The sequence below is a fragment of the Myripristis murdjan genome, chromosome 10 (genome assembly GCF_902150065.1).
Source record: "Myripristis murdjan chromosome 10, fMyrMur1.1, whole genome shotgun sequence".
Classification (NCBI taxonomy): Eukaryota; Metazoa; Chordata; class Actinopteri; order Holocentriformes; family Holocentridae; genus Myripristis; species Myripristis murdjan.
This window is the reverse complement of record NC_043989.1, coordinates 30795508-30810597: the sequence shown is the minus strand read 5'-3', so window position 1 is coordinate 30810597 and position 15090 is coordinate 30795508. Positions and strand designations below refer to the sequence as shown.

Sequence of the window (15090 nt, the reverse complement as noted above, 5' to 3'; positions counted from 1 at the left end):
GTGTCACCTCAGAGTAGCTGAATATGAGCATCGGTCCAGACTGCAGTTTACCCATGCTTCATTTTTGTTGTTATAGGCTTTCAAGCATGAAGAATTGCTAGAGGTCAACATCAATGCCATTATAATCATAAACCTTTGCTTTCTGAGGTCATTTCATGTAGTTCTCACCTCTAATGAACTGCTGTACAGTTCTCTTTGAAAAGGACTGAAATCTTATGTAACTGAGCATACACACAAACACATGCAAAGTCAGACACAAACAGAAGCACATTGAGATGAGACCTCGCTCAGTAGAACCCAGACGTCAGAGTCGGACTGAACCACCAGGCGTAAAGCTGAGATTGGCTGCAGCGCTGCCTCAATCTGACCCTCAGCTATCCCGTCTTGGAACATACCTTACACACAAACACAACACAGAGAAAGCATGTCACAGGCATATAGGGTGAAAAGCAAACAAAGCACATGAGATAAGCCCCCACCATTTTCATCAGATGTGTGTTGTGTAAAATCATTGGAATGTTTTCTGCATAGTCGGCCAAACCTGCAGTGAAACCTGCCTCACCTGTCAAAAGGTGACTGCTAACATTCAAAAGAATATCATTAGTCAGACTCGGGGTGGAGAGTTTAATTGTCCCATCCTGATTTGAATGTTATTTCAACTGCGTTTCTACCCTGACGAGTAAGATTGTAAGGATAACACTGAATACCTTCATTTTTATTTTGAAGTTTTAGGGTAAAAAAAAGGATTATATTTTAAAATATTCTGAACATTGGCACAAAATGCTAATTATGGCCAGCTTCAATTAAAAATAATGGTATTGTGGGCATTCTGGTGGCTCAGTGGTTTAAAGTGTGTACTATGTTAACACCAAGTCCTTGGTTTCTATCCGGCCTGAGACCTTTGTCCCATGCCACTCCCTTCTTTCTTCACACTTGCCTCTCTCTCTCCACAAGCACAAATGCCATAAAAACAGTTCTTAAAGCAAAAGTGAACTTTGGTAGAGTTTTAGGTTGTATAGTTAACTGGATATTATAGTCCACATGGTGGTGAAATATCTTATATTATATATAATTATATTATATATATTAGGTACCCTGTGCTCCCCTAGGCTGCTAATCCACAATACTGGATTTGTAACTCTCCTTTCACTTCTACAGTGCAGCAAAACAGCTCCTGAAAATAACACTTTCAGTGCATAAACAAACATAAAATGGATTATGCCAATATAAGAACCCATTTTTTTAAGTAAATGAAACCGCTCTTTTCTTTAACACAAAAGTAGATCCAGCAGCTACCATCTGCAAGAAACGTCTGCATAGTAACCTTAATACCAGAAGAATCTGGTGCAAGAACAACCTGAATTGTAATTATATGAAACAAATCGGCACTGGGATTTGTTATTTTGAGACTGGTTTTGCTGTAATATTCAAATGAATGGAAAGATGGATATTAAGTATTGTGGATTAGCAGCCCAGGGGAGCACAGAGCAACTAATGAGGATATTTCACTACCATGACTCATGTAACAAACTAAACAACCAAAAAGTTAAATTTTACTTTAGAAGTTATAATAAATAATAGCATTGGCTGTCAAAAACTGATACTGGGCGCACCCTAAGGACTGTGCTTAGTCGTCAGTGACAAAAAAACAATTTATCATATCGTATCGTCTCTCGTATCTGAGACTGTATCTCTTTATCATTTTCCAAGCCACAGGATGTGTGTGTGTGTGTGTGTGTGTGTGTGTGTGTGTGTGTGTGTGTGTGTGTGTGTGTGTGTGTGTGTGTGTATGTGTGTGTTCTGGTGATGACAGGCATGGACACAGCATGTATCAGAGAAACAGACAGTGACTGACTCATAGTAGATAATTGATATTGTATTCACCTACCGATAATGATGAACCCGCTATCTGATTGTTTGTACTGAGATGAGCTGGCAACCAGTTTGTCTCGCCCTGATGCCTGAAGAGAGAAACAAGACAGTCGTACAAAAGACATTAATATAAAAGAACATCACAGGATTCTCAATTTACCGAAACACCTCAGACCTGATTAGTTTGGTCTGATTTTGCCACGTCACATCTGTGCACTACTGCACTACTGCTAAGACATTGTAGAAACCTCTTAGCAAGTGTTGGGTGAACAGCCATGTGCACAGTATTGAAGCTGATATCGATGTGCTGCAGGCTCCTGCTCGGCTTGCCGTTTCAGAAAAGCAGCGCTATCTTCGTTTTTCAAAGCCATTTACGATTGCCTCACTGACCGCTGTTGTAGCTGTGCAGGAGCCTGCACTTCATCGATAATCAGCACTGAAGCGACTGGTGAAATTATGGTCTCTCCATCTGAGCCTGATGACAATCTGTGAATAGGATCAGGGTTCCAAAATAGCGAACTTGTCCTTTAACCTTTTATGAGCTTCTAGAAAAGATATTTCAGCAGAAATGTAACCACTGAAATATCTGTCGCTAGCATCCATGGCTACACTGGGCAAAGGTTTCAAAATAAATTAAAGGTGAACTGTGTAAAACTGCATTGAAGTGAGGACCCAAAACCAAGGAATAAACACAAAACTGAACGAGTCTACATGGTTCTCATTGTTTGCCTGACTCACTGAAAGATGTGCAGATGTGCACGACTAGATAGGAAACAGTTTTTATTCAGAAGTAAATGATCTAAGGATGGGTTCATAGGCCTATCAGAATTGATTATTCAACAAAACCATGTAACAAGGTAGATCTAAGTGTATTTTTGGCAGGTATAGCAAGCTGTTGTATTCTGAGATTAAGCTTTTTTGCTTGACCCTCATCCTCTTCTGTAGTTGACCAATTTGACAAGATGTTAAACAGCACATTTAAATGACTATCGGCGTATTTTTCATTTTTCTCTCAATTTTCATTTCAAATATTTGCAATCATGAACGTGGTTTGGCTGATTAGATTACAATAACAGCAAAATCCAACTTAACCCCTTAAAAAAATATGAGAGGGAAACTATATAGAGTGCTATCAAAGCAGCACTTTCTTAACACCTCAGCAGAGCCACAGGCTGATCACCTCCATGCCACACCGCCCTGATGCAGTCGTTCATGCAAGAGGAGCCCCAACTAAGTATTGAGTGTATAAATGAAGATACGTTTCAGAAGGTCGACATTTCTGTATTATAAATCTTTTTTTGATTGACTTTATGTAATATTCTAATATTTTGAGATACTGGATTTTTGATTTTCATGAACTATAAACTGTAATCATCAAAACTGAAGCAAAAAAAAAAAAACAAAAAAAAAAAAAACGTGAAAAATGAACTTTTCCACAATATGATACTTCTGCTCTGCACATTCAGAGGTCCTTGAAGCGAGAACCTCTGAAGAAAGAAAGGGAAGTATTATTTTTATTTCAGAAAACTGCAGCCACGCTGTCTATCACATCTCTCTGACCTTGGTTCTGTGAGGACAGGCTGAGATAAAAATACCAGAAGCTTTGCCAGCTGCCACCACTGAACAACATCCCACAGATTAAAGGGGTGTGGTAACTTAATCATTAACTACTATCAGAAAGCTGTTAACCATTTGCCCTCCCATTTAAGTTCCAGGGTCTAGTTAAGTATCAAACAGGCTTTTATGAGGATCAACTGACATGAATATGCAGACAAATCACAACTTTGTATTTCACTAGTGTAAATGACATTTGTAGCCTATTTGCCACAGTTTGCCTCATTTCTTGTAACAGTATGTGTAAAGACATGTTTTGTTGGTGTTTTTTTTTCTTTTTTTAAATCTATTTACCAAGGGAAGGTTTGCTGAGCACAAATACTCTATTTTCAGCAATGCCCAACTTCACACTTAAGATTCTCACACACATTCACACCCTTTCTGCCTTTTTGCTATCAGTTCAAAAATGTTTCTAGTGCTGGTTTAATATGATCTATTCTCCATACTGTAATAATATATTAAATGTTGTGCTTGTTTAGACTGATGGTCACCTAACACAGAGTTTTTCAAGCCATTCATGTTGTGGACCCCCAAGTTGACTTTCAAAAATCTGCAGATCCCCATTTGATGTGATTCTTCCATATAGGGAGCCTTATATCAAGAGATATTTTTGATTAGTATTAAGTATTAAATGCTTGTAAAAGATGTCCCAACACAAGAGCCAGCATCAATGATCTGATGTTTAAATATATCCTTTTAATATCAATGATCTATGTTCAAATATATAATAATGAATATAATAACTATATAATAACTATATTCATTATAATAACTATATAATAAATATAGTTATTATAATTTCCCGTGTCTGTGAATAAAATCAAGTGAATTTGTTCAGGTTTCAAAGGGCCTGGACCACACTGTGAAAACCACTCATCTAATGCATGTCATAATGCATATCAAACAACATGGCATATAAATATTAATTTTGAATTTAAAGAATTTAATCTCGAAAAAGCCACCACAAAGGGATGCCTACGACCACATCTACTTATTGGCATAAAGGTAAAATCATGACAAACAGCCTGTGTGTTTGAAATATTCTTCAGTTTCAGTTACCTAATTTGTCCTTCAATGGGTAGCTGTTTTGCAAATGCATGCTTCAGCTTTTTGCACTCTTTCCTCGACAGTTAAACATGCTCAGCTTGGTTTCCCCCTTATCTCCCACACAGCGATTCCATGTCTGTCTAGCTTTACTTTGAGGTCACCGACATCATGACCACTTTTCCCCTTGATGTGACGAGCAGTGTCAGCTGACACACACAAACACACAAACAGAGTAAGAGCCAGGTCGTTGGAGTGATAGCAGATAGCTTGTTGTGGTGTATGCTTCCTGTTGCCTTGCCGCTCTTTCCCAAGGCACTAACACCTGAGACGGAAACCAAGACCTGTTCATCAATGCCAGTCAAGGAACCAAAGAATGCACACACACACACACACACACACACAGACAGACACAGACACACACACACACACACACACACACACACACAGGCAAGGTCCTCACATTGCTGGGAAGCACCTCCACAGTAGTGTTGGAGAATTTATCACCGTTGGTTTCTATATTTCCACTGCGGAACAGGTATCTGCAATACAGAAGAAGGTACAGAAGAAAGTACAGTTGTAATGCAATAGCAATATACAGCACATGATAATAAGATTATACTACTCAGATATACTAAATTTTGACTTTTTTTTTTTTTTTTTTTTTAAGACATTGTCATTGTCATTGAACACTGTCATTCTCTGGTTGCAGAATTTGTATGGTTGAACCATATGTAGATGTGGTCATTATCTATATTTATATCGATCTTTCTAAACAGGAAGTCACACTTAGATCGAGATCTCATTTGCAAGTGATATCTGATACAGACTGAAAAATGACATAGCGATATAACTATAAAAAATACTACTAACACGACAGACTTAAATATATATTCATATAAACAGCATGAAAAATAATGGATAAATGCATACTAAATTACCCGTGACATATGTGTGTGTGTGTCTATATATATATACATATATATATATATATATATATATATATATATATATATATATATATAGACACACACACACACACACATATATATATATATATATATAGACACACTATGTGTGTGTGTGTCTGTATATATATATATATATATATATACATACATATACAGACACACACACACACACACACACACACACACACAAAAGGAATAAAAATACAAGTATCATGAAAAAAAAAGCCACACCTAAAATAAAACCTCTAACAAAAATTTTGAATTGATATTGATGAACTGATTTGACCTATTGATATGGTGTTAGGGTTTCAGTCTGCTCTGTAAATTATTTTAAATAACAGGAGCAAATTTTTGTTTGTGCTCTTTTTTTTTGTTTGTGCTCTTTTTTGTGTGTGGTTGCTCTTTTTGTTTGTAGCTTTTTTTTTGTTTGCTTGTTGACATTTCTTGACGTAGATTTTGTTATGTAATCAAATTTTGAGGTGAGATTCTCCTATAAGCCCCTACAGGTTTTCTGTATCTCACATGCACAATGTATTGCTATTTCATTTTTGTTCTGATGTTTTGCTTTTATTGTGCAAATAAATAAATAATAAATATCTGAAAGCTGTCTTTCTAAGATCAGTATTAACTACAGGAACATATAGTGTCAGCCTGTCCTGAGAACAGGTGTTGGGTTCCATTTCCCAGACACAGGGCTCAAGATCAGTAAGGAGGTAATTTTTGGAGTAGTCCTTTATAGATGAATAAATACAGGTGCTGGTCTCACCTGACAGAGAGAGGGGCCTAGCCCACCTACTGATAAAAGACCTAGGTGGTAATGCTAATACGAAGTGTACAGTAACATGATGTGCTTAATGTTTTTGTTAAATACTGTGGCCACTAACTTCACTGACCTTACTTTGTGTTTGTGAGAGTCACTTTGTCAAATATTTCATGCATGACAGTCAGAGGCCACCTTTTGCAAACAAATTAACAGCAGAAACAGGTTTGGTGGTGCATAAAGAAGGCTTTCAGGTGATGGAACACACCTCTTGGCAGTCAGACAGATAAGACTATCTGTCTTATCTGTCTGACTGCCATTTATGTGTTTTTCTTCCCCTAGTAACTGATGATCATTTAATCACCAATACTTGTGACTGACTTTGTGTTTTGATGAGTGTGTTAGCTAACGATGGCTGTCGTGTGAAGACATCAGATTTGCACAGTAGCTACTGAGCAGAGACTAGTATTGGCAACAAAGAAATGGAAGTAACTAATTACATTTACTCACATTACTGTAATTGAGTAAATTTTTGTGTACATGCACTTTGAATATTTTTGAAAGTCAGTAATGTTACTTCAGCTTAGGTACATTTTTGCTCAAGTATTGCACTTTACATTTTAATTCACATCCATTACTGAAAACAAATGTAGATTCCCCATAAGCATCAAATGTGGACCATCAAAGACTGTCAAACTGAGGAACCTTTCACAATGAACAGTCAGTTAACAAACACATGAAGAGGAATCTGGTTCTTCCTTGATGTTTCTACTTTTTGTCATTTCCAAATGAAAAATTACAAATGGAAGTGAGGACCCTTTAGACTCAACTACAAAAAAAATGTGGAATAAGTGTGGATAAAAGGGGAAAAAAACAGGGAGTTGGCCTAATGACAAAAACAAAGTAAACTCAACCATTATATTATGTTCCAAATATTTCATCAGTTAAGTCCTCACTTTAAGCAACCCTTGGCAATTTTGCAATGCACCTTTAAAAGAGTGTAGTTTGAAGCTTATACTCTCATTCTTTTATAATGCCACTGAAAAGATCACACCTAACAAAGTTATTGTTCTGAAAAACTCAACATCTCTACTGTCAAACAGTAGAGTAGCGATGACAGTAGATTTTTACAGCAGAACTTCTACTTAAGTAAAAACTAAGCAAAGTAACAATACCTCTACTTGAGTAGCACTTTCTAGTACTCCTTCCACCACTGAGTACTGGTGGTGGTTATCATTAGATACCATGTTCACATTAACATTGGCTGCTTTGCTATACATACCACTAGCTAATTGCCAAAATTGGCAACAATTTATGAATTTATGTGGATGAGATCATTTAATTAATTAATTAATTTAATAAGCTGTTTCCATGTTTTGGTTAATTTGTGAGCATGACATACATGTAAGGTTGGGGAGAACCAGCCTACAGACAAGTAAGAAATATCTATTGTGTGGTCTGGCAACTTGCCATTTAAGTTCAAAACACATAAATAGTATGTCACACTGCAGTGAGCCATGACATGATTATTTGCATTGATTATTGGGACCCAAAGATCCATACTGGGTCTTCAGCACTCTTGGTTTACAAATGGCAGCAATGGAGTGAAGCATGTAGCTAGACCAAAGACTCCAAGGAGGCCCTGTCTTGTGGCAATATGTCTCATCGTTGATAAATTCTGAACATCACTATCAAGGTGCCAGACCTGCCCTGGTTTACGCATAGTTCTACAGGCATATACCAGCTGTGCCTCGGACCCCTAAGTTGTTTTTCATTAAGTCATGGACTCCCATTTGAAGTGATTTTGCCCTAGGGATGCTGATATGAAAACATATTCAGTATTTAAGTGTTTGGATATAATACTTGATCACAAATACAGTAGATTCAGTGTGGCAAGATTAAAATGTACACTAATGTAGAACAGTATTTAATGAAAATTTAATGTATTGCAATGCTTTTAAAAGAGGGGTCTGGGGGCCGCTAAGGAGTTCTTAGCAAAATGAGGCATACTGTAATTAACTCACTAGAAAATGATACAAAACAAAAAACACATATGAATAATACGTTTTCTTCTCAGCACATCGAATCTGTTTGTTAGTGAGAGAGTCAATGTTTAATGGAAAACAACTTGGGTAAACTTGGTAAATGGGAAATGGGAAACAAACAAAGTGGCTGGAACTGTACCACACAACATTATTCCAGCCAATCAGCTGCCAATGAGTTTGTGCTCATGTACAGGACAGGGGAGGGGGAGGGAGTATGGGGGAGAGGAGGAAGTATGAGAGAGAGGGACGGTAAATGCGGCTGTTAATAATAAATATCAATAACCTTTCTTAAGAATCACTGGATCCACCTGTAATGCACATATGAACACACCTAGTCCAATGCAAACAACTGTGTGCCCTTATCTACACGTCCACACTCACCTGCACATATATTCTTTTCCTTTTTATAGTTCCAGGGCTCTGTACGGTTTTCTGATCCAGCTGTTATGTAGCTATTATTTGTGCCTAGCCCCCTCGCCAAATCTATTGTGACTCAGCTGCAAATTGTCTATAGAACCACTGGTTGGCCTTGTGACTGTAGCTAATCTGACTAATTGGTGTTGACCGAGTGCTTTAGTGTGTTGGCCTCAGGAGAGGTAATGATACATGCAAGTACATGGCAGCTGAACAATCCCAGACATGGGAAAACAGTTCCTTAATGCCATACGGTAAAACCGGTTGGAGTAGAACAGACAGTTTTACGGACAGCTATTCATGCAATTTCAAGCACAAACACATACACACACAGTGCCAACCACTCAGTGCTGAACAACAGAGAGGCTCTGCCAAGTTGCAATCTTCCAGGTATGAGAAACTGCTTGATATCATCTGATTATGTGTCACTGTGATTGATTAACTGTGTGTGTATGCGTGTGTGTGTGTTTGTTTACATTTAGAAGCAACTACTCATGGTAGTGAATATTAACCTCTCTCATATTAAGTGGCGTTTTGGAAAAAATGTTCATATGTTGTAGATACCTCTTGAATTGTTTGTGTTAGCGACCTTATATCGTATTCGTCATTGGCAGGTGCTTAATATTAGCACTTTATGTGAACAAGTGTGGTTAGATCAAAACAAAAATCTTGCAAAGGCAACATGTGCAACGTGTGCCTTTGGTGGCTTCAGAAGACTCAGTATCCACTGAAAGTCAGCTGTCTTTGATAGATACCAAAAACAAGCCACTGGTGTAACACTGGCTGGGTGCATGTTGGCAAAATGCAAATATTGGGAGAATACAATAGATTGTGACATATCAAATTTGACATTGTGGCCTAAGGGTGAAACTAAAGGAAAGGTGACAGTGACAGCAAAGTTGATAGGCATCAGTCCCTGGGAAGCAGTAGTATGCTCTGTGAATTAGTCAGCAGTCTGTTCATTACATTTAGAGATACAGACAGGTGACAAAAGTGTCACAGTGACGTGTTGTTCCACCACAAGCCACCAGAACAGCTTCAGTGGTCCTTTGCATAGAAGTCGTTGGATCTTGACTGGAGGGATGGGGCACCATTATCCCAGAAGATATTCCCTTATTTGGTGTTTTGACAATGGTGATAGAGAGCACTGCCTAATATATTGCTCTGAAAGGCCACAGCATATGATTTACATCATTTTAATATTCATCAAAACATTCAGTGAACCCTTGTGCCCCGCGGAGGGGGGTGGAAGGTGGAAATACCACATCAAAAATATCACAAATAAAATTTTCATTAAATGAAGGCAATAATACTGGTAAGACCTTAAAAATCAGATTACTTATATTATTTGAGAAAGGCCTGTGTCTAGCCCATGACCATGGTGTGGTAGAGGAAGCATGGCTGTTATTTATTTGAAAATATTACACCCATGTTGGTTTTTCCTTTAATTTGTCACTATTCTAAATGTTGTGTGTAAGTCCAGTGTTTGACCTGACATTGTGCTAGAGGAAAGCTCATAGGGTCACCACAGTCCACTACTTGCATCTTGTAATATCTTGTTTGCAAAGCTGACATGTTTTCCTGATGGTGGCTGATTAGTAAAGGTCATGAGGAGAATGCTCACCAACTGTGGAAATCTGCCCAAAAGATTTCAGAATATGTTGCCTTGAGTACAGTGTGGTATACAGTGTAGAGTGGATGGACAAATAGACATATGGACTGACAGATGTTTCAGCATTTACCCTTTGTCAGGTGGCTTCAGGTAACCAAATCCTCCCACTTCTGCAATAGTTTTTAACAAATGCAATAAAAATGGACACATGAACTTTCACCCCAGTCATATAATCATATAACCTCCCATGTTTTAGCTGTATCATGGCTGTTAAATTGTGCTTAGGATGCAATGCCATGCTGTGTGCTGTGTGTTGTTTGTGGCTGCTGTACCATTTTATCGCTGCCGCAATAAAAAGCATATGACTATTCTCACCATCAGAACAAATCCATCTGCTATGCCTGTTGTTTCAGAGTTAATGCTACTTTGCAAGTAAACTCAGATTGTGAAGAAATTTCATGTATTATTTAAAACCAAACTTAAAGAAAAATGTTGGGAAGGGGGGAAGGGGAATTTATTTGGCAGAAAGCCAGAAAGCCATTATTCGTTACTTGCTGAAGATGGATTTGGATTTATATTTCCCTATATATATATATATATATATGTATGTATATGTATGTATGTATGTATGTGTGTGTGTATACACACACACACACACACACACACACATATATCTATCTATATCTATCTATATATATAGATATATAGATAGATAGATATAGATATAGATATATATATATATGTGTGTATGTTAGTGTGTGTGTGTCTGTGTGTGTGTATGTACAAATAAACAAATAGACCTTGAACTGACCCTTGAATGTGGATGGGCTGGGTGAAGTGGATGAGGACGTAGTCCCCCCGGATGGGTGTTAGCGCCCAGAAGAAGTCCTGTCCTTGGTAAGCTTTGTCCAGGCTGTGCTGCTGGTAATGCTTCAGGTTGCTGCTCACCTCTGCAGGTGGATTCCTGTGGGCCTGGAACAGATTCTGCTTCCCAAAGTCCTTATCCTTGTGGGGAAGACACACACACACACACACACACACACACACACACACACACACACACACACACACACACACACAAATATGAAATTCTGTTGACAAAAACTATTCTGAAATATAATGAGATTTTCATCAAAAAATACCATCAAGATTCAAATGCCAGAAATATATGAATGAAAACACAGCTCCAGACCTCAGATTAGATGCACACACACACGGTCAAATTTAACTTTTAAGACTGAGTACAGTGTAAAAACAAAAGCTAGATACAAAATACAAGTGTCTGTAATGACAAATGAAGAGGAATCTATGTGCAAATGTCACTAACAAATAATTTAATAAGGAAGGAAGAAATTAACAGAGAAAAAATGAGAAATGAGAAATTAGAAGAATTGTTTTGATTGACTAAAGCCACTCCAGCTAGACAAAACCTAGATTAAAACTCACAAAATTCAAATGGCTAAATGTGACTAAAACTAAAATAAATTGTTGTCAAAAGACTACAACTAAAACTTTACACCTGCATTAGGCACGATTTTTATGAAAATGCATCCATCTTATCAGCCCCATCCTAAATCATAAATTATAAAGGCTGCAACAAAAATGAGATGTTGTAATTGTGAGATTTCTCATCTTTGTCACACAATTAAATGCTGGTGTCTTAAAGTTATGGGCGATGGTGGGAAAATCCCACAGAGGAAGTGATGAACTGAATTATGAGCAAAATACAGAAATTACTTGCAAATTCCAAAAAAACAAAAACACATTTTCAGGTGCTCTAATATGAATGATTGTTTGACTGAGTCTTTTAAATGTTCGAATGATTGAAAAAAAAAAAATTCTTATTGTAAAGACTCCTAAAATATTTTCACTATAAAAACAAAGATGACTACACTTTTAAGTAAAAGACTGCAAAAAACGACACAGTCAATCCAAGCGTTACTGAAAAAAATAAGGACGACAAAGCCTGCCACTACCCCTAAACGTCACTGGATTGGACATATTTTTTCTTTAACAATAAAACTACACAAAGTGTATTTGTTTGAACAACACATTTGATCTCATAATATTGTGGTGTGTTTCACTCGATTTGCCATTATGTAGATCTTTTAAAAAACAAATTTTAACATCTTCTGGGCATGGTTTAATGATGTAAGCCGAGTTAGTAAAGGTTTCACTGCAAAACTGTCATCTGTGTCATGTATGAAAGGGATAGATTTCCTATTCATAATAACAACGCATGACATGCATATAACATTTTGGCTCATTAAATTTATATTTATATTTACATAGTTCTGCTTTAGTCAGTAATTTTAATGTTTATTTGATAGTGAGAGTGAATGTGGACCACGCTGAAAAAACGAGAAGAAAATCTTTATAGGGATGTAACTATTTCTCCTTCCACCTGTTGCTGATGTTCCTCATGCAGATGGGCAGCTGAAAGACATGCAGTAGTTGTCAGCGATACAGGGAGTGAGCGGAGTGGACTCAACACAGGGATTAGTGCTGCTCTGCTGTTATGGCAGAAAGAAACTGAAGGATCTTCACTCCACTAAACAGTATCTGCTCAAATTTTCAGTTGAGTCAACATGAATGATAACTTCTGAAAAGGATAATAATAAAATTGAACATTTATTGGATGTTGTTGAACAATTGAATGTATACTAGATGCTGTTATCAAAAGAAAACAAGCATATAAATCAGTTTATTTAAACTAATGCAATGACATACTTTATGTATTTCAAAATTTTTATCATAGAAATCACAAACATTTCTCCCTTGTATATATAAAACAGGATTTTTAAAAGCATCAGTATCAGGACAGCCCTTGTGTAGTCCTGGTTTCTCTACTTGGTATTCGATCGAAAAGAAAATTAGTGTTATCACCTAGCCCCGGTGCCACTTGTAAATATGATTCAGTTAAATCATATCTACAAATAATCTGGATATGCGAGGCATAATGAAAGGAAGGTGTTATAAGACAATTCAGATAACTGATAGTTGGCCAGGAGAGCAGAGTGAAAGCATGAGAGTGGGAGAGAGGTAAAAAAAAAAAAAAAGACTGAAACTGAGATTTTGTTACCCAGCAAGCATCTGACAATAACATGAGGCCTAGTTTAAAATGGGAAATGTCTTGAACTGACACCAGAGAAATATTTCAATCTCAGTCACAAGAAACATGTTGATAGCTGCAAGGGATGACAACATCCATCCAAATTTAGCTTTGTCATTATATTTATAATTTTTTAAATTTTTTAAATTGTTGATACAGGCTGTTGTTAAGTGTCTAAAAACCGATTGGACACTAAGAAGGAAAGACAGACTCACTTTCAGATGCTGTAGTTTCCCAGGCAGAGAGGAGTGCAGGCCCACATGCTGGAAGAGGGAAGGCTTGTACCTGGGCTTGAGCAGTGCCTTCTGTTCATTGCAGTGTTTCTGAATAGAACACACTGGAATGAATACTACTACAGGGCATTGTGCTGAGGATTTATGTACATTCTTACAAAAAGAGATCGCTATTGTAGCAGAAAATGCTTTTCTGAGCTTGTATAGTTTAGCAGGACCCTTTATGGTGCTGTTAAGCCCCCATTTAGAAGAGTTATCTTCAGCACCATGCTCAAAGGCTTGTATATAAATGCTTTGTATTCTCTTAAGAACATATGGAATGTCAGTAACATTGACCTTGGTTGTTGGACTTCATAGCAAAAGATACTAGTTATTGTGCATTAAACCCAAATCAAATAAACAGTGCATATAAAGACAAAACTGAAAGTATAGCTCATTAAAAACAAGTGGCTTGCATTTTTTCATTCAAAACTGGTGGAAAGCTATTGTTGTGAAAATGGAAAAGTAAAATCAGCAGGGCATTGTTGTACACGTTGCCTGGAGACATAGCACTGATAAATATAATAAGGTAATAAGGTATAATAAGAACCACTCTGGGTTCTTTATTCTGATTCACCAGATTTTGGTTTTGACAATGTAGAGGTTTCATTGCGTAATTAAGCTTTTATATGGAAGCACTACAGCACTACAGCACTGCAGCTGCCTTCGTTTCCCCTCTCCTCTCTGCTCTTCTTGCTAGTGAAAGACATCTTCCATGCAGTGAGATATTTCAACACAGTAAGCATTAGGCTTTCATTTGGTTTGATCAAACTTTCTGTTTCTTTAATTCATGTTTAGCACAACACTGTCATATCACTGCTGCCATACATCACATGGTACCTGTCAGTCACCTGATGGCTACAAGAAGACATGGAAAAGGGCTTAATTCACCAGGAAATAATTCCTAAAAAAAAACAAAAACATTTCATCTCACAAACTGCATTGTCAAATCCTTTTTTTCTATAGGGGATGTTTGTAATACTATAAAGTTTGCATATTAAAAATGATGATGTACTATGTCTGCCTACTGTCTTTTTCGCTGTGCCTGCCTTAGAAATGTCCCTCACAGGTAAATAGTTTTTTGAATTTAAATGAATCGACTTGAAAACACCCATCCTCATTTATTTAAAGTTTAGTACCAAGATGCAGCCACCAGACCAGCAGCCAAACAGCTAATTAGATTCTCCATTTGATGAAAAATATTTTGAAACACCCTCTTAAAATAATTCACCTTATTTATATTTTTAGTTAGTTAGGAAATTTTCTTGTAATTTAATTTTAAATATATACTAATAATTATTATAAGTAGAAGAAGAAGTTTTGAAACTATTTTTGGTCACTTTCTGGTAATGTTTTTTGTAATTTTTTCTAATT

At 37.0% G+C, this 15090-nt stretch overlaps 1 protein-coding gene across 1 annotated transcript in view; it reads right to left on the bottom strand.

Annotated features, from left to right (window-relative positions):
• LOC115366456 (alpha-1,3-mannosyl-glycoprotein 4-beta-N-acetylglucosaminyltransferase B) overlaps positions 1 to 15090 on the bottom strand; it is a 31469-nt gene that overhangs the window by 1537 nt on the left and 14842 nt on the right. The window contains exons 10-14 of the mRNA XM_030061913.1: positions 13660 to 13767; positions 11144 to 11337; positions 4994 to 5072; positions 1889 to 1961; positions 283 to 395 (exon numbers count right to left, since the gene is read on the bottom strand). Coding sequence (XP_029917773.1) covers positions 283 to 395; positions 1889 to 1961; positions 4994 to 5072; positions 11144 to 11337; positions 13660 to 13767 — 567 coding nt within the window. The remainder of the gene's footprint in view (positions 1 to 282; positions 396 to 1888; positions 1962 to 4993; positions 5073 to 11143; positions 11338 to 13659; positions 13768 to 15090) is intronic.